Source organism: Salmo salar, chromosome 20, assembly GCF_965601325.2.
Source record: "Salmo salar chromosome 20, fSalSal1, whole genome shotgun sequence".
NCBI classification, from domain to species: Eukaryota; Metazoa; Chordata; class Actinopteri; order Salmoniformes; family Salmonidae; genus Salmo; species Salmo salar.
In genome coordinates, this window is record NC_138310.1 from 69,410,499 (window position 1) to 69,429,877 (window position 19,379).

Here is a 19,379-nt window from a genome sequence, read left to right on the forward strand (position 1 = left end):
TTTGTAAGTCGCTCTGGATAAGAGCGTCTGCTAAATGACTTAAATGTAAATGTAAATGTAAATATGACAGCAAGTCCAATTATCAGAGATGTCTGTTGGGGAATGGCCAAGCATGAAGAACTCTAACAACATACAGGGACTTTAAAGTAAACAAATGAATTAACGCTAGCAGAAAATAACATCTTCAGCAGATATCCAAGTTGTTTGTGAAGCAGACTGCCAAGAGAACAATTAAGACATAAACATGTAGTATAAGTAGCACCTCTCTCTGGAGAACAACTTCTTTAATATTTATCAGTTTGTGAAATGACCACAAACATAAACGAATCACTCCTGTGTGTAGCCTTTTCACGGAGCTGAACATATGAAGTGTAATTCTCTCGTTAGTTATCGCGCCATCCAAGGCAATCTTTTCAATTATTTTCCCATCATCTATCACTAATTTCTGCTGAATGGGAAGTTTATTTTAATTATATGCATGCCAGTAAATCATGGCCTGTTCATGTCTTCACAAAAGGCCAACATGTAAAAAAAAAAAAATGTCTTACATAAACACATTAATATTGTGTTTCTCATTTGTCACTTTTGACTTATTCTGTCTGTTTTACTGTGCAATAATCACAGTCGCACTATTTAAATATTAACTGGAAGAAACATGTGGCGTCAACCAATATTGATGCAACAGTAATAACCTGCTATAGCTAAGTTACCCTACTCCCCCTCTTCATTCAAGATCCTCCTAATTTTAAGATAGCCAACATAATAATATGCTTAAAAATATGCCATGATGCTCATACAATTTTATTTTTATTTTCATGCAACATTTGTCTGATGCACTCACACGCTACGGAGGCGCTTACCGGAAGGTTGAACAACTGCCTCGGTCAGCCAGAGATGGATGTGGACAATGAAGCTGTAGGCTACTAACATAACGTTTTCACTGTCGCACTGTTTGTCCTTCGCGGCAGCAGTAGTCTGTGCATTTTTTTCCGTTCACAAATCAAAACAAAAGTTGACGAACTATGATACATAGTACTGTAGCGAGCATGATTATTATCAATGTGAACATGTGTGAGCGACAGACTGATACGTATCACATTGGCCTTCAGTAGATTGTTAGAAACAGCGTTATAATGTTCCAGATGGAATATGAAGAAGAATCACGTGACATTTAGCGTTTAAAAGGCAATTACTTCCTTGTTTGGATTGTAGTGTATCCTAGCTAACGTTAGCTACAGTAGCAAGTCAAGTTTAACAATGTGTCTGAGGATATGTTTGTGTTTTCTCACTATTTTAGGATCCTTGTATGCCTCTGGTGAGTCTGTTAATTTCTTGTTTAATACATATTTGAATTGCTACCCATGGAATTAGAATACTAGAACCTTCTTATGATGGTCCAAAGGTCAGCCATGTTGGTCGGGGAGTTGGTCAACCTTGATTTGCCAGTGCTGTGTTAAGATAATGTGTAAAACAATGAATGTGAAGAATTCATGTGCACTGTATGTGTGTGTTAGCTACCTAGCCAGACAATTTTAGAGGAATAATTCCATACACTTTTTCAAATTAACTGCCAATATGCCAACATTGCATTCAAACAATGCAGTTAATCCACAGCCATACACTGGCTCAAATCAGTTGATGATAGGGACCCATGTCATACAAAAAGTTATAATTTTGAGTCATTTATTATTTGTTTTACCTTTTTAAGTCAGTTAAAAGCACATTCTTATTTACAATGACGGCCTACCGAAATGCAAAATGCCTTCTGGGGGGACAGGGGCTGGGATTACACATATTACAGAGACAACACTACATGGAGAGATTTAAGACAACATAGCAAGGCAGAAACGCATGACAATACAGCGTGGTAGCAACACAACATGACAACAACATGGTAGCAGCATAACATGGTAGCAGCGCAAAACATGGTACAGATATTATTGGGCACAGACAACAGCACAAATGGCAAGAAGGTAGAGGCAACAATACATCACACGACGCAGACACAACTGTCAGTAAGAGTGTTCATGATTGAGTCTTTGACTGAAGAGATCGAGATAAAACTGTCCAGTTTGAGTGTTTGTTGCAGCTCGTTCCAGTCGCTAGCTGCAGCGAACTGAAAAGACGAGAGACCCAGGGATGCGTGTGCTTTGGGGACCTTTAACAGAATGTGACTGGCAGAACGGGTGTTGTATGTGGAGGATGAAGGCTGCAGTGAGGCCTGAGAGTTATATAAATAAGCATCAACCAGTGGGTCTTGCGACAGGTATACAGAGATGCCCAGTTTACAGAGGAGTATAGAGTGCAGTGATGTGTCCTGTAAGGAGCATTGGTGGCAAATCTGATGGCCGAATGGTAAAGAACATCTAGCTGCTCGAGAGCACCCTTACCTGCCGATCTATTAATTGTCTCCGTAATCTAGGATGGCCAACTGAATCATTGTTAGTGTGGCAGCTGGGGTGAAAGTGGAGCGATTTACAATAGAGGAAACCAAGTCTAGATTAAACTTTAGCCTGCAGCTTTGATATGTGCTGAGAGAAGGATGGTGTACTGTCTAGCCATACTCCCAAGTACTTGTATGAGGTGACTACCTCAAGCTCTAAACCCTCCAAGGTAGTAATCACACCTGTGGGGAGAGGGACATTCTTCTTATCAAACCAAATGACCTTTTGTTTTGGAGTGTTCAGAACAAGGTTAAGGGCAGAGAAAGCTTGTTGGACGCTAACAAAGCTTTGTTGTAGAGCGTTTAACACAAAATTCGGGGCGGGGCCAGCTGAGTATAAGACTGTATCATCTGCATATAAATGGATGAGAGATCTTCCTACTGCTTGAGATGTGTTGATGTAAATTGAGATGAGTGTGGGGCCTAGGATCGAGCCTTGGGGTTCTTCCTTGCTGACAGGTAATGGCTGAGACAGCAGATGTTCTGATTTTATATACTGTACTCTTTGATCTTCCCCTTTATTTAAGGATGAACTGTGGCTGCCTTCCAAGCAATGGGAACCTTCCCAGAGAGGAGAGGCCGGTTAAAAGGGTCAGAGATAGGCTTGGAGATGATAGGGTCAGCAACCTTAAAGAAGAAAGGGTCTAAACCATCTGACCCAGATGTTTTTTGGGTGGTCAAGTTTTTAAAGAGCTCCTTTAGCACCTCGGACTCAGTGACCGCCTGCAGGGAGAGCTTTGTAGCAGGGCAGGGGAAAAAGAGGGAGGAGTGTTGGCTAGTCGCATTAGAAGGGGTGGGAGATGAGGAAATGTTGGACAGGCAAGGAGGCATGGCTAAGTCAAATACGAGTCCTGACTTAATGAAGTGTCCATTGTGTCCATCTGTCCATAGAACATTCTTTCAAGAGTTTTGATGATCATCCAGGTGCTTTTTGGCAAACCTGAGTCAACGTTTTGGATGACGTGGGTTCCATTATGTCTGGCGAAAACCAAACTCTGCATTCCACAGTAAGAACCTTATACCAACTGTCAAGCATGGTGGTGGTAGTGTGATGGTTTGGGGATGCTTTGCTTCCTTGGGATCTGGACGACTTGCCTTTAATAGAAGGAACCATGAATTCTGCTCTGTATAAGAGAATTCTACAGGAGGATGTCAGGACATCCATATGTGAGCTGAAACTGAAGCGCAGCAGGGTCATGCAGCAAGACAATGATCCAAAACAAACAGTTTTGGAATGGCCTAGTCAAAGTCCAGACCTAATCCCAATTTGATGTTGTGGCAGGACTTGAAAGGAACAGTTCATGCTTGAAAACCCACAAGTCACTGAGCTAAAGCAGTTATGAATGCAAGAGTGGGCCACAATTCCTCCACAGCAAGGAGGAAGCATTTGGTTGCAGTCATTGCAGCTGAAGGTGGCACAACCAGTTATTGTGTGTAAGGGGGCAATTACTTTTTCATAAGGGAATTGGGTGTTGCATGAGTTTGTTAAGTATTTAATTATTATTTGTAAACTCTGGTTCCCTTCAACTAAAACCTAATATTAGATAAAGATCTTATAACATTCAGTATCCAAAGATATGCACAAAGACAGAAAATCAGAAAGGGCTCATACTTTTTCACAGCACTGTGTATATACGTAAACTCAGCAAAAAAAGAAACGTCCTCTCACTGTCAACTGTGTTTATTTTCAGCTAACTTAACGTGTAAATATTTGTATGAACATAACAAGATTCAACAACTGAGACATAAACTGAACAAGTTCCACAGAAATGGATTAATTTATCCCTGAACAAAGGGTGGTCAAAAGTAACAGTCAGTATCTGGTGTGGCCACCAGCTGCATTAAGTACTCCAGTGCATCTCCTCCTCTTTACTGCACCAGATTTGCCAGTTCTTGCTGTGAGCTGTTACTCCACTCTTCCACCATGGCACCTGCAAGTTCCTGGACATTTCTGTCCGGGAATGGCACTGGCCCTCACCCTCCGATCCAACAGGTCTCAGACGTGCTCAATGGGATTGAGATCCGGGCTCTTCGCTGTCTATGGCAGAACACTGACATTCCTGTCTTGCAGGAAATCATGCACAGAACGAGCAGTATGGCTGGTGGTACTGTCATGCTGGAGGGTCATGTCAGGATGAGCCTGCAGGAAGGGTACCATATGAGGGAGGACAATGTCTTCCCTGTAACGCACAGTGTTGAGATTGCCTGCAATGACGACAAGCTCAGTCCGATGATGCTGTGAGACTCCGCCCCAGACCATGACGGACCCTCCACCTTCAAATCGATCCCGCGCCAGAGTACAGGGCTCAGTGTAACGCTCATTCCTTCGATGATAAACGCGATTCCGACCATCACCCCTGGTGAGACAAAACCGAGACTCGTCAGTGAAGAGCACTTTTTGCCAGTCCTGTCTGGTCCATCAACGGTGGGTTTGTGCCCATAGGCGACGTTGTTGCCGGTGACGTCTGGTGGGGACCTGCCTTACAACAGGCCTACAAGCCCTCAGTCCAGCCTCTTAGCCAATTGCGGATAGTTTCTGAGCACTGATGGAGGGATTGTGCGTTCCTGGTGTAACTCGGGCAGTTGTTGTTGCCATCCTGTACCTGTCCCGCAGGTGTGATGTTCGGATGTATCGATCCTGTGCAGGTGTTGTTACACGTGGTCTGCCACTGCGAGGTTTTTCAGAGTCCGTAGAAAGGCCTCTTTAGTGTCCTAAGTTTTCATAACTGTGACCTTAATTGCCTACCGTCTAAGCTATTAGTGTCTTAACGACCGTTCCACAGGTGCATGTTCATTAATTGTTTGTGGTTTATTGAAAAAGCATGGGGAAACGGTGTGTAAACCCTTTACAATGAAGATCTGTGAAGTTTATTTGGATTTTTACGAATTATCTTTGAAAGATGAGGTCCTGAAAAAGGGACATTTCTTTTTTTTTTTTACTGAGTTTATGTATGTTTAATTGTCATGTAAATGCACCAGTACTTATACGATAGAATATAATAGCACTGAGCTTTCCAAGAAAACAAAATCGGAGCAAATTCTACAAATAATTGCTAAAAACCTGTATAAACTATTTCAGGTTGACTAATTCCATTACAGTAACAGATTGTATCATTGTTTGTAGCTACACTGCATTCGGGAAGTATTCAGACCTCTTTACTTTTTCCACGTTTTGTTACGTTACAGCCTTATTCTAAAATGTATTAAATGGTTTTTTTCCCCCCTCATCAATCTACACAAAATACCTAATAATGACAAAGCAAAAACAGGTTTAGACATTTTTGCAAATGTATTAAAAATAAACTGAAATCACATTTACATACAGTACCAGTCAAAAGTTTGGACACACCTTATTCAAGGGTTTCTGTATTTTTTTACTATTTTCTACATTGTAGATCAATAGTGAAGAAAGACATCAAAACTATGAAATAATGTAGTAACCAAAAAAGTGTGAAACAAATCGACATTTGCCTTTAACAGCTTTGTACACTCTTGGCATTCTCTCAACCAGCTTCAAGAATGCTTTTCCAACAGCCTTAAAGGAGTTCCCACATATGTTGAGCACTTGTTGGCTGCATTTCCTTCGCTCTGCGGTCCAACTCATTCCAAACCATCTCAATTGGGTTGAGGTCAAGTGATTGTGGAGGCCAGGTCATCTGATGCAGCACTCCATTCTCTCCTTGGTAAAATAGCCCTTACACAGCCCGGGGGTGTGTTTTTGGGTCATTGTCCTGTTGAAAAACAAATGATAGTTGGGACTAAGTGCAAACCAGATGGGATGGCGTAATGCTGTGGTAGCCATGCTGGTTAAGTGTGCCTTGAATCAAACATGCAGAGATCATCTGTTCACCTACCCTGCGTCTCACATGGATACGGCAAAAATCTAAAATTGACTCATCAGACCAAAGGACATATTTCCACCGGTCTAATGTCCATTGCTCCTGTTTCTTGGCCCAAGAAAGTCTCTTCTTATTGGTGTCCTTTTAGTAGTGGTTTCTTTGCAGCAATTCGACCATGACGGCCTGATTCAGTCTCCTCTGAACAGGTGATGTTGACATGTCTGTTACTTGAACTCTGTGAAGCATTTATTTGGGCTGCAATTTCTGAGGCTGGTAACTCTAATAAACTTATCCTCTGCAGCTGAGTTAACTCTGGGTCTTCCTTTCCTGTGGCGGTCCTTATTAGAGCCAGTAATGATGGACTGTCATTTCCCTTTGCTTATTTGAGCTGTTCTTGCCATAATATGGACTTGGTCTTTTACCAAATAGGGCCATCTTCTGTATACCACCCCTACCTTGTCACAACACAACGGATTGGCTCAAATGCATTAAGAAGGAAAGAATTCCACAAATTAACTTTTAACAAGGCACACCTGTAAATTGAAAGGCATTCCAGGTGACTACCTCCATGAAGCTGGTTGAGAGAATACCAAGAGTATGCAAAGGTGGCTACTTTGAAGAATCTCAAATATATAAAATATATTTTGATTTGTTGAACACTTTTTGTTGTTGTTGTTGATTACTACATGATTCCATATGTGTTATTTCATAGTTTGTCTTCACTATTGATCTACAATGTAGAAAATGGTAAAAATAAAGAAACCCTGGAATGATTAGGTCTGGACAAACCTTTGACTGGTACTGTAAGTATTCAGACCCTTTACTCAGGACTTTGGCAGTGATTACACTTGTTGGGTATGATGCTGCAAGCTTGGTGCACCTGTATTTTGGGAAGTTTCTCCCATTCTTCTCTGCAGATCCCCCTCAAGCTCTGTCAGGTTGGATGGGGAGCGTCGCTGCACAGCTATTTTCAGGTCTCGATGTTCAAGTCCAGGCTCTGGCTGGGCAACTCAAGGACATTCAGAGACTTGTCCTGAAGCCACTCCTGCGTTGACCCTAAGCACACAGCCAAGACATTGTCCTGTTGGAAGGTGAACCTTCACCCCAGTTCTCATCAAGGATCTCTCTGTACTTTTCTCTGATCTTTCCCTCTACTGACTAGTCTCCCAGTCCATGCCGCTGAAAAAACATCCCCACAGCATGATGCTGCCACCACCATGTTTCACCGTAAGGATGGTGCCAGGCTTCCTCCAGATGTGACACTTGGCATTCAGGCCAAAAACTTCAGTCTTGGTTTCATCAGACCAGAGAATCTTGTTTCTCATGGTCTGAGTCTTTAGGTGCCTTTGGGCAAACTCCAAGCAGGCTGTCATGTGCCTTTTTTACTGAGGAATGGTTCTGTCTGGCCACTCTACTATAAAGGCCTGATTGGTGGAGTGTTGCACAGATGGTTGGCCTTCTGGAAGGTTCTCCCATCTCCACAGAGAAACTCTGGAGCTCTGTCAGAGTGACCATCTGGTTCTTGGTCACCTCCCTGACCAAGGCCCTTCTCCCCCGATTGCTGAGGTTAGCCGGGCAGCCAGCTCTAGGAAGAGTCTTGGTGGTTCCAAACTTCTTCCATTTAAGAATGATGAACTGTGTTCTTGGGGACTTTCAATGCTGCAGAAATGTTTTGATACCCTTCCCCAGATCTGTGCTTTGACATGATCCGGTCTCGGAGCTCTACAGACAATTCCTTTGACCTCATGGCTTGTTTATTTTTTTCCTCTGACATCCACTGTCAACTGTAGGACCTTACATCGTGTGTGTGCCTTTCCAAATCATGTCCAGTCAGTTGAATTTACCACAGGTGGACTCCAATCAAGTTGTGGTAACATCTTACGGATGGATGATCAATGGAAAGTATGCACCTGAGCTCAATTTCGAGTCTCATAGCAAAGGGTCTGAATACTTATGTAAATCAGGTGTTTTTCTAAACCTGTTTTCGCTTTGTCATTATGGGGTATTGAGGAATTTTGTTTTTATTTAATACATTTTAGAATAAGGCTGTAATGTAGGAAAATGTGGAAAAAGTCAAGGGGTCTGAATACTTTTTGAATGCACTGTACATTGAATGATGCATTTTACTGTCAAGGCAACTGAACAGGTAAATATGTCGATTATATTTTATTGGCCTTTATGCATACTGTCAAATAACATTGAAAGAGTAACTTTAAATATGCGTAATATGATTGTTTAATTGCCTTGAATATTGACTTGGATAAATATTTTCTAATACAGTAGATTTAATAATATTGTTTTTGTTTCCAGGTGGTAGGTTCCGCTTTGCCTCCTATTATGGCGATCACATGGTTCTGCAGAAGGCCCCAGAGAGGGCTGTGTTGTGGGGCTATGGACCCGATGATACTGAGGTCACGGTCTTTCTATCAGGAGGACCATTCACTAACAATGCACCTGCTGTCAGTGTGGCTGCCGGTGAGTTATCTGATCGCAACAATGCCTTTAGTTTAGCGTGCCTATCCAGTCATGTCATGAAGTTGAGGATGAAGTAAGCTGAACTGTAAATTCAATGAGAGTTGATAAAACCCTAAGCTCTTGTCAAGTTATTTTTCTAACAAATGTTAACATCGTACTGTAAAGGTGACTGTGACATGTCCGTCAGAATGAGGAAAAAGCTGAGGAAGTGTGAGGTACCAAAAAAAGCACATTGTTTAAAGTTAATTGTGATCAGTGTGCCACTTTTCTGCCTTGCAATGTACTGTACAGTGTATTTGGAAAGTATTCAGACACCTTGACTTTTTCCACATTTTGTTAAGTTATAGCCTTTATTCTGTTTCCTAATGTAATTTGCTTTGTCATTATGGGGTATTGTGTGTAGATTGAGGACATTTTTTATTTAATCAATTTTAGAATAAAGGCTGTAACGTAACAAAATGCTGAAATTGAAGGGATTCCAAATACTCTAAGGTATTGCTGTTTTTTGTTTTGTGCAAAATGTTCTAAAAACTATTTTTTTTTTTTTTTTTTTTTTTTTTCATTATGGGGTATTGTGTGTAGATTGCTGAGGAATTGGTTTTATTTAATCCATTTTAGAATAAGGCTCTAACAATGTGGAACAGGGGAAGGGTTCTGAATACACTATATATGAAGAGATTAGCGTAACCTTCACTGATCCATGGTTTTGAATCTCTTCCCAGGGATATGGAGGGTGACCCTTGACCCAATGGAAGCTGGCGGTCCCTACAACGTGACTGCAGTCCTCCAGAACAACCACAGTATCACTCTCACAGATGTGCTGTTTGGGGATGTCTGGCTGTGTGGGGGACAGAGCAACATGGCTTTCACAACTTCTCAGGTATACTCTGCAATGTTAAAATAAGTCTGAGTTTGCATAGTTGTAATAACCATTTATGTCTTGTCCTCAAGGTGTTCAATGCATCAGAGGAGCTAGCTCTGGCCTCCAAGTTCCCTCAGGTGCGGATCTTTATGGCTGCCTTGGAGCAGAGCTACACTGAGCTGACTGACCTGGCTGGAGTGGAGGTGCCCTGGTCTGTCCCCACAGCAAGTATGGACAGGCTCCATACAGTCTATTAGCTCAATAAGATGTGAAATTGAATGTATTTGATAGCTGTCAGCCAACGGACTAATTGAAATGGTACTAATACATTCAGCTGATAATGGAAATTAATCTTAACCCTCCTGAACAGAGTTGCTGGGTGGTGGGGATTTCAAGCACTACTCTGCAGTGTGCTGGATGTTTGGGCGCCACTTGTACAAGGCGCTGAAGTACCCCATCGGCCTAGTGACGTCCTGCTGGGGAGGCACACCTGTAGAGGCATGGTCCTCCCCCCGAGCACTCAAACACTGTGACTTGGACAGGATTAACGGGTAAGTGTAAAGGGACCCTGGAGCTTTACTCTTGCAATAGAGATGTTCGGTAGGTATGCTACTTTACATCTGAAATTAGACATTTTCTTAAGGATTGTAGACTAGTGAATATTTTTGTCTTGTTTCTTTTGGACTAAGTTAATGTGAGCGTTGTTACAGAAATATACAGGTAGCATGCACCTTAAAATATCCTCTCACCTATGGTACTTGATATCAGTTGGCCTATGTCCTGTTCTTTTCATCCAGGTTCCCCATACCATATACACCTTCAATGTATTTGTCTGTGTGGACTCACTCTGTGTTGTGGAATGCCATGATCCATCCACTTCTGAACATGACCATCAAAGGAGCTATCTGGTACCAAGGTAAAACAGCTTGGCGTCACATCTGTTAGCATACAGTAACAGCATAGAAACTGAAGACATGTCTGACCTCTGACCTGACCCCTGTGATAGGTGAGGCCAACACAGACTACAATCAGAAGAAATACTCCTGTTCCTTTCCCTCCATGATTGATGACTGGAGGATGGCTTTCCACCAGAGCTCAGGGGGACAGACGGCACCAGATTTCCCCTTTGGATTTGTACAGGTACTGACTAAATGTTAAAGTTTGACACCAGACTGAGCTGATAACATATCTGTGACACTGTGATTCTGCAGCAGTTGGTGTTGAGACGTCCTACAAGCCTCTCGGCTGGTGTTTACAGAACATTCAGTGCCGTGTGTTAAGGCCCTTCTTATCGTGACAACACCTAATCCCCTGTGAATGCAAACTCAGCAAAAAAAGAAACGTCCTCTCACTGACAACTGTGTTTATTTTCAGCAAACTTAACATGTGTAAATATTTGTATGAACAAAATATTCAACAACTGAGACAAACTGAACAAGTTCCACAGACATGTGACTAACAGAAATGGATTGTGTCCCTGAACAAAGGGGGAGTCAAAAGTAATAGTCAGTATCTGGTGTGGCCACCTGCTGCATTAAGTACTGCAGTGCATCTCCTCCTCATTACTGCACCAGATTTGCCAGTTCTTGCTGTGAGATGTTACCCAACTCTTCCACCAAGGCACCTGCAAGTTACCAGACATTTCTGTCGGGAATGGCAATGGCCCTCACCCTCCGATCAAACAGGTCCCAGACGTGCTCAATGGGATTGAGATCCGGGCTCTTCGCTGGCCATGGCAGAACACTGGCATTCCTGTCTTGCAGGAAATCACGCACAGAACGAGCAGTATGGCTGGTGGCATTGTCATGTCAGGATGAGCCTGCAGGAAGGGTACCACATGAGGGAGGAGGATGTCTTCCCTGTAACGCACAGCATTGAGATTGCCTGCAATGACAACAAGCTCAGTCCGATAATGCTGTGAGACTCGGGCCCCAGACCATGACGGACCCTCCATCTCCAAATCGATCCCGTTCCAGAGTACAGGCATCGGTGTAACGCTCATTCCTTCGATGATAAACACAAATCCGACCATCACCCCTGGTGAGACAAAACCACGACTCGTCAGTGAAGAGCACTTCTTGCCAGTCCTGTCTGGTCCATTTACTGTGGGTTTGTACCCATGGGCGACGTTGTTGCCGGTGATGTCTGGTGAGGACCTGCTTACAACAGGCCTACAAGCCCTCAGTCCAGCCACTCTCAGCCTATTGCGGATCGTTTCTGAGCACTGATGGAGTGATTGTGCGTTCCTGGTGTAACTCGGGCAGTTGTTGTTGCCATCCTGTACCTGTCCCGCAGGTGTGATGTTCGGATGTACCGATCTTGTGCAGGTGTTGTTACACGTGGTCTGCCACTGTGAGGACAATCAGCTGTCCGGCCTGTCTCCCTGTAGCGCTGTCTTAGGCGTCTCACAGTACGGACATTGCAATTTATTGCCCTGGCCACATCTGCAGTCCTCATGCCTCCTTGCAGCATGCCTAAGGCACGTTCACGCAGAGCAGGGACCCTGAAAAACACCAAAAGAAAGATGCCCAGTCTGTAGAAAGGCCTCTTTAGTGTCCTCTTTAGTGTCCTTAATTGCTTAACTGTGACCTTAATTGCCTACCGTCTGTAAGCTTAGTGATTTAACGACCTTTCCACAGGTGCATGTTCATTAATTGTTTATGGATCATTGAGCAAGCATGAGAAAGTGTTTAAACCCTTTTAAAATGAAGAACTGTGAAGTTATTTGGATTTTTACTAATTATCTTTTAAAGACAGGGTCCTGAAACTCAGCAAAAAAAAAAATGTCCCTTTATCTAGCATAGTAGCAATCACTACATTGTTTTGTCAATGTATCATACCAGGATGTTATCAACTGCTGCTTATGCTGTTACATTGATTCTGTCTATATATTTGTCTCTACGTCTAGAAAGGTTGAAAAAGTATGTTAACCCCTAGGCTAATGACTCCTCCAAGCTAATTGGAGTCAGGAACCCGCTGACCTGGAGTCCAATCAATGAGACAAGATTGGAGATGTTGATTAGAGCTGCCTTGCCGATAAAACTCACAAAATTTGAGTTTGCTATTCACAAGAAGCATTGCCTGATGTTTTATTTTATTTATTTAACCAGGTAGGCAAGTTGAATGAGTTCTCATTTACAATTGCGACCTGGCCAAGACAAAGCAAGCAGTTTGACACATACAACAACAGTTACACGTGGAGTAAAACAAACATACAGTCAATAATATAGTAGAAAAATAAGTCTATATACAAAGTGAGCAAATGAGGTGAGATAAGGGAGGTAAAGGCAAAAAAGGCCATGGTGGCGAAGTAAATACAATATAGCAAGTAAAACACTGGAATGGTAGATTTGCAGTGGAAGAAAGTGCAAAGTAGAAATAATGGGGTGCAAAGGAGCTAAATAAATACAGTAGGGGAAGAGGTAGTTGTTAGGGCTAAATTATAGATGGGCTATGTACAGGTTTATTAATCTGTGAGCTGCTCTGACAGCTGGTGCTTAAAGCTAGTGAGGGAGATAAGTGTTTTAGATGTTTGTCACCCATGCCTCGAACAAAAGAGATCTCAGAAGACCTAAGATTAAGAATTGTTGACTTTCATAAAGTTGGAAAGGGTTACAAAAGTATCTTTAAAAGCCTTTATGTTCATCAGTCCACACTAAGACAAATTGTCTATGAATGGAGAAAGTTCAGCACAGTTGCTATTCTCCCTAGGAGTGGCCATCCTGCAAAGATGACTGCAAGAGCACAGTGCAGAATGCTCAATGAGGTTGAGAGGAATCCTAGAGTTTCAGCTATAGACTTAAAGAAATCTCTGGAACATGCTAACATCTCTGACGAGTCTACAATACGTAAAACACCAAATAAGTATGGTGTTCATGGGAGGACACTATGGAAGAAGCCACTCCTGTCCAAAAAAAACATTGCTGCACATCTGAAGTTTGCAAAAGTGCACCTGGATGTTCCACAGCGCTACTGGCAAAATATTCTGTGGCCAGATGAAACTACAGTTGAGTTGTTTGGAAGGACCACACAACACTATGTGGGGGGGGAAGAAAAAGGCACACCAACATCAACCTCATCCCAACTGTAAAGTATGGTGGAGGGAGCATCATGGTTAGGGGCTGCCTCAGGGCCTGGACAGCTTGCTATCATTGACGGAAAAATGAATTCCCAAGTTTATCAAGACATTTTTCAGGAGAATGTCCACCAATTGAAGCTCAACAGAAGTTGGGTGATGCAGCAGGACAATAACCCAAAACAGAAATAAATCAACATCAGAATGGTTTTAAAATAAGAAAATACACCTTCTGGAGTGGCCCAGTCAGAGTCCTGACCTCAACCCGATTGAGATGCTTTGGCATGACCTCGAGAGCAGTTCACACCAGACATCCCAAGAATATTTCTGAGCTGAAACAGTTTTGTAAAGAGGAATGGTCCAAAATTCCTCCTGACCGTTGTGCAGGTGTGATCCGCAACTACAGAAACGTTTGGTTGAGGTTATTGCTGCCAAAGGAGGGTCAACCAGTTATTAAATCGAAGGGTTCACACACTTGTTCCACCCTGCTGTATGAATGTTTACATGGTGTGTTCAATAAAGACATTACAATGTATAATTGTTTAAGCAGACTGTTTTGTCTATTGTTGTGACCTAGATGAAGATCGGATCAAATTTTATGACCAATTTATGCAGAAATCCAGGTATTTCCAAAGGGTTCGCATACTTTTTCTTGCCACCATCTTGAATAGTAGGAATCACTACATTGCTTTGACAATGTATCACTCCAGGATGTTATCCACTGCTTCTTACGCTGTTACGTTGATTCTGTCTATATATTTGTCCTGAGGTCTCTACATATATAAAGGCCTCCTTAAGTGAGGGATTTCCAAACATACGCTGGCACCAGACTGCAGACTATGGCTTTGCTCCCAACCTGCGTATGAAGAACACATTCATGGCCGTTGCTATGGACTTAGGAGATGAAATGTCTCCTTTTGGCAGGTAAGTAACAATCATAGAATGGATACCACAGTATTTGATAAGCCTGTACTCTTCTAAAAGCTTTAAGCAGTTCACATTTGAATACTGTGAGAATACAAGGCTACGTTCCAATATCGAAACTAACATACCACTTAGGATGCATGCATTGCATCATTCTAAGTGGTACACTAATGAGGATATTAGAATGTGGAACAAGATGTTTACCAGTGACTTTGTTCCAGTATCCATCCCCGGGACAAGCAGGACGTGGCCTATAGACTGTCTCTAGGGGCGAGAGCTGTGGCTTATGGGGAGGAGGGCGTCTCATTCCAGGGGCCTTTCCCTAGCCGGGTCCTGGTCAATGACCAGTATATCAACGTAACCTATGACCAGAGAGTGTCTGTCACTCAATCCAAAGACATCTTTCAGGTAAGTGTGATGGCTGTAGTTGTAATGTGTTCAAAGGTATGGGGTAGCATTTAGCCTAGTGGTTAGAGTGCTTGGCTGGTAACCAAAATGTTGCATGTTTGAATATCTGATCGGACAATGTGAAAAATCTGATCTGCCCTTGAGCAAGGCAATAAACCCTCATTTGCCCCAGAGGCACCACACTACTATGGATGACCCTGTAAAACAACACATTTCACTGCACCTATCTGGTGTATGTGACAGTACAACTTTATTATTATTATTATTATTATTATTATTGTTTCTACCGACCATGATCAGGTTGGGCTGGATCTGAATTCTTTCTTTGTTATTGTCAGCAGCTTGGCATGTTGTCATGCCATGGGAAACCATTTCTTAACCAGACTGTTTCTTCCTCAGATTTGCTGCTCAGTGGTGAGGGCACCCTGTGACTCTCTGTCACTGTGGGTCCCAGCTCCCATACTGCAGTGGGGCGTTAGCGCTGTCCAAGTGTCCACGAATTACTGTTCCATGGACAATGTAGCCGGCCTGCGCTACGCATGGAGGGACTGGGCTTGTGACTTTAAGGCATGTCCTGTTTACAGTGCTGATGGGGTTCTACCTGCACCTCCCTTCACTCTCAACCGCTGGCCAGACAAGCAGTGAGACGAGAACCCCCCCCCCCCCCCCCCCCCTGCTAGGAATGGATTATTCCACCCAAATATGGTAATGGTGGTTAACGAGATGCACTTGTGTCAAGACTGGAAATGAAATGCTTACATTTTCTCTTGAGTCATCAGTGTGAAACTGATTGCAGTCTTGCAGTCTTTCAGTGTGTATCTTTGAATTGTCTTGAACATAATTATGTGGTTTTTGTAGATAACTAATCACCTCTTTGGCTTGTTTACAATTGCACTGAAGCTGAATCATTCTATAATTTTTCATATTGTATTCTACGATTATTTACGCAGTGGGAAATGTGTTTTTGAATGGCATACAATATGAGCAATGGTTGCCAATCTCTATTGCCTTATTTCATTTTACTATCATTGATCATCAAATAAATAAATAAACAAGTTAGTGGGTTTTTATTGAAATGCCAGGCGTGGTCCATCTACACTTTCCACCAAATCAACTATAGTTCTATCTACACAGTGCTACAGGGGTCAACTTAAAGGTGCTCTACACAAAGAGACCTGAAGAGGGAGATCAGATGAACTGTTTCTTTCACATGATAGCAACAATGTGGTACGCTAACGAGGGTATTAGAATGTGCAACAAGGTTTACCATTGACTTTGTTCCAGTATCCATCCCTGAGACAAGCAGAACGTGGCCTACAGACTGTCTCTAGGGGTGAGAACTGTGGCTTATGGGGAGGAAGGCGTCTCATTCCAGGGGCCTTTCCCTAGCCTTTACCCATGAGCAGAGTCTGTCACTCAAGCCACATATGTATATACTACCGTTCAAAGGTTTGGGGTCACTTAGAAAAGCACTTTTTGTCCATTAAAATAACATCAAATTGATCAGAAATAATGTGTATATGTTGTAAATTACTGTTGTAGCTGGAAATGGCTGATTTTTGATGGAATATCTACATAGGTGTACAGAGGCCCATTATCAGCAACCGGCACGTTGTGTTAGCTAATACAAGTTTATCATTTTAAAAGGCTAATTGATCATTGGTAAACCCTTTTGCAATTATGTTAGCACAGCGGAAAACTGTTCTGATTTCAAAGAAGCAATAAAACTGGCCTTTACATGAGTTGAGGATCTGGAGCATCAGCATTTGTAGGTTTGATTACAGGCTAAAAAGGGCCAGAAACAAAGACTTTCTTCTGAAACTCAAGTCTATTCTTGTTCTGAGAAATGAAGGCTATTCCATGTGAGAAATTGCCAAGAAACTGAATATCTCGTATAATGCTGTGTACTACTCCCTTCATAGAACAGCACAAACTGGCCCTAACCAGAATAGAAAGAGTGGGAGGCCCCGGTGCACAACTGAGCAAATAAACTAGTAAGGACAAGTAAACTCAGCAAAAAAAGAAACACCTTCTCACTGTCAACTGTGTTTATTTTCAGCAAACTTAACATGTGTAAATATTTGTATGAACAAAATATTCAACAACTGAGACATAAACTGAACAAGTTCCAGAGACATGTGACTAACAGAAATTGATTGTGTCCCTGAACAAATGGGGGGTCAAAAGTAATAGTCAGTATCTGGTGTGGCCACCAGCTGCATTAAGTACTGCAGTGCATCTCCTCATGGACTGCACCAGATTTGCCAGTTCCTGTTGTGAGATGGTACCCCACTCTTCCACTAAGGCACCTGCAATTTCCCGGACATTTCTGGGGGGAATGGCCCCTAGCCCTCACCCTCCAACAGGTCCCAGATGTGCTCAATGGGATTGAGATCTGGGCTCTTTGCTGGCTATGGCAGAACATTGACATTCCTATCTTGCAGGAAATCATGCACAGAATGAGCAGTATGGCTGGTGGCATTGTCATGCTGGAGGGTCATGTCAGGATGAGCCTGCAGGAAGGGTACCACATGAGGGATGACGATGTCTTCCCTGTAACACACAGCATTGAGATTGCCTGCAATGACAACAAGCTCAGTCAGATGATGCTGTGACATACCGCCCCAGACCATGACAGACCCTCCACCTCCAAATCGATCCCGCTCCAGAGTACAGGCCTCGGTGTAACGCTCATTCCTTCGCGAATCCCAGCATCACCCCTGGTGAGACAAACCCTCGACTCGTCAGTGAAGAGCACTTTTTGCCAGTCCTGTTTGGTCCATCGACAGTGGGTTTGTGCCCATAGGCGACGTTGTTGCCGGTGATATCTGGTGAAGACCTGCCTTACAACAGGCCTACAAGCCCTCAGTTCAGCCTATTGCGGAGAGTCTCTGAGCACTGATGGAGGGATTGTGCGTTCCTGGTGTAACTTGGGCAGTTGTTGTTGCTATCCTGTACCTGTCCCGCAGGAGTGATGTTCGGATGTACTGATCCTGTGCAGGTGTTGTTACATGTGCCACTGCGAGGACGATCAGCTGTCTGGCCTGTAGCGCTGTCTTAGGCGTCTCACAATACGGACATTGCAATTTATTTCCCTGGCCACATCTGCAGTCCTCATGCCTCCTTGCAGCATGCCTAAGGCACGTTCACGCAGAGGAGCAGGGACCCTGGGCATCTTTCTTTTGGTGTTTTTCAGAGTCTGTAGAAAGGCCTCTTTTAGTGTCCTAAGTTTTCATAACTGTGACCTTAATTGCCTACCATCTCTAAGCTGTTAGTGTCTTAATGACCGTTCCACAGGTGCATGTTCATTAATTGTTTATCGTTCATTGAACAAGCATTGGAAACAGTGTTTAAACCCTTTACAATGAAGATCTGTGAAGTTATTTGGATTTTTACTAATTATCTTTCAAGACAGGGTCCTGAAAAAGGGACATTTCTTTTATTGCTGAGTTTGTATTAGTGTGTCTAGTTTGTTAAACCGACGCCTCACAACTTTTCAACTGGCAGCTTCATTAAATAGTACCTGCAAAACACCAGTCTCAACGTCAACAGTGAAGAGGCGACTCCGGGATGCTGGCCTTCTAGGCAGAGTTGCAAAGAAAAAGACAATAAAAAGACTGGCCAATAAAAAGTTATTATTAAAATGGTTAAAACACCACAGACACTGGACAGAGGTCAGACTTACCTCAAAGATATGTGAATTGAGTGAGACACCCTTCTACCCATAAGCCAAAGCTCTCGCCCCTACAGTCTGTAGGCCACGTCCTGCTTGTCCCAAGGATGGATTCTGGAACATAAAGTCACTGGTAAACCTCTTTTTCCACATTCCAATAGCCACACAAGAATACCACTTAGAATGAAGCAATGCATGCATCCTAAGTGAAATGCTAATATCAATATTGGAATGTAGCCTTATGTTCTCACATTATTCATAACTTGTCTGAAGTTAGAGCTGATTTGGACAACCTGAAACCCAACATTTAGAAAAGCATTAATACTATAACAATTCATTTTAAAGTTTGTAATTTGGTCATGTTTTATTTATTACTATTCTACATTCCAAAACAGGCTGTCTAGCAATGATAAACAACCAATTTGACAGCTTGAAGTATACTTAAAATAATGTGCAAATATTGTACACTCCAGGTGTGCAAAGCTCTTACTTACCCAGAAAGACTCACAGCTGTAATTGCAGCCAAAGGTGATTCTAACATGTATTGACTCAGGGTTGTGAATACGTATGTCAATGAGATTTCTGTATTTCATTTTCAATAAATTAACAAAAACATCTAAAAACATGATGAGTGACATAAAAATCATTAAATCCATTCTGAATTCAGGATGTAACACAAA

At 42.6% G+C, this 19,379-nt stretch overlaps 1 protein-coding gene across 1 annotated transcript; it reads left to right on the forward strand.

Moving 5' to 3' along the window:
• Window positions 1-979: 979 nt before the first annotated feature.
• siae (sialic acid acetylesterase) lies at window positions 980-16,082 on the forward strand. The gene is made up of 10 exons (XM_014163145.3): window positions 980-1,315; window positions 8,593-8,757; window positions 9,480-9,637; window positions 9,709-9,847; window positions 9,990-10,170; window positions 10,417-10,535; window positions 10,626-10,759; window positions 14,464-14,618; window positions 14,840-15,026; window positions 15,426-16,082. The coding sequence occupies exons 1-10, from the start codon at window positions 1,258-1,260 to the stop codon at window positions 15,669-15,671; spliced, it is 1,542 nt and encodes a 513-aa protein (XP_014018620.2). The 5' UTR covers window positions 980-1,257; the 3' UTR covers window positions 15,672-16,082.
• The last annotated feature ends 3,297 nt before the right edge of the window (window positions 16,083-19,379 follow it).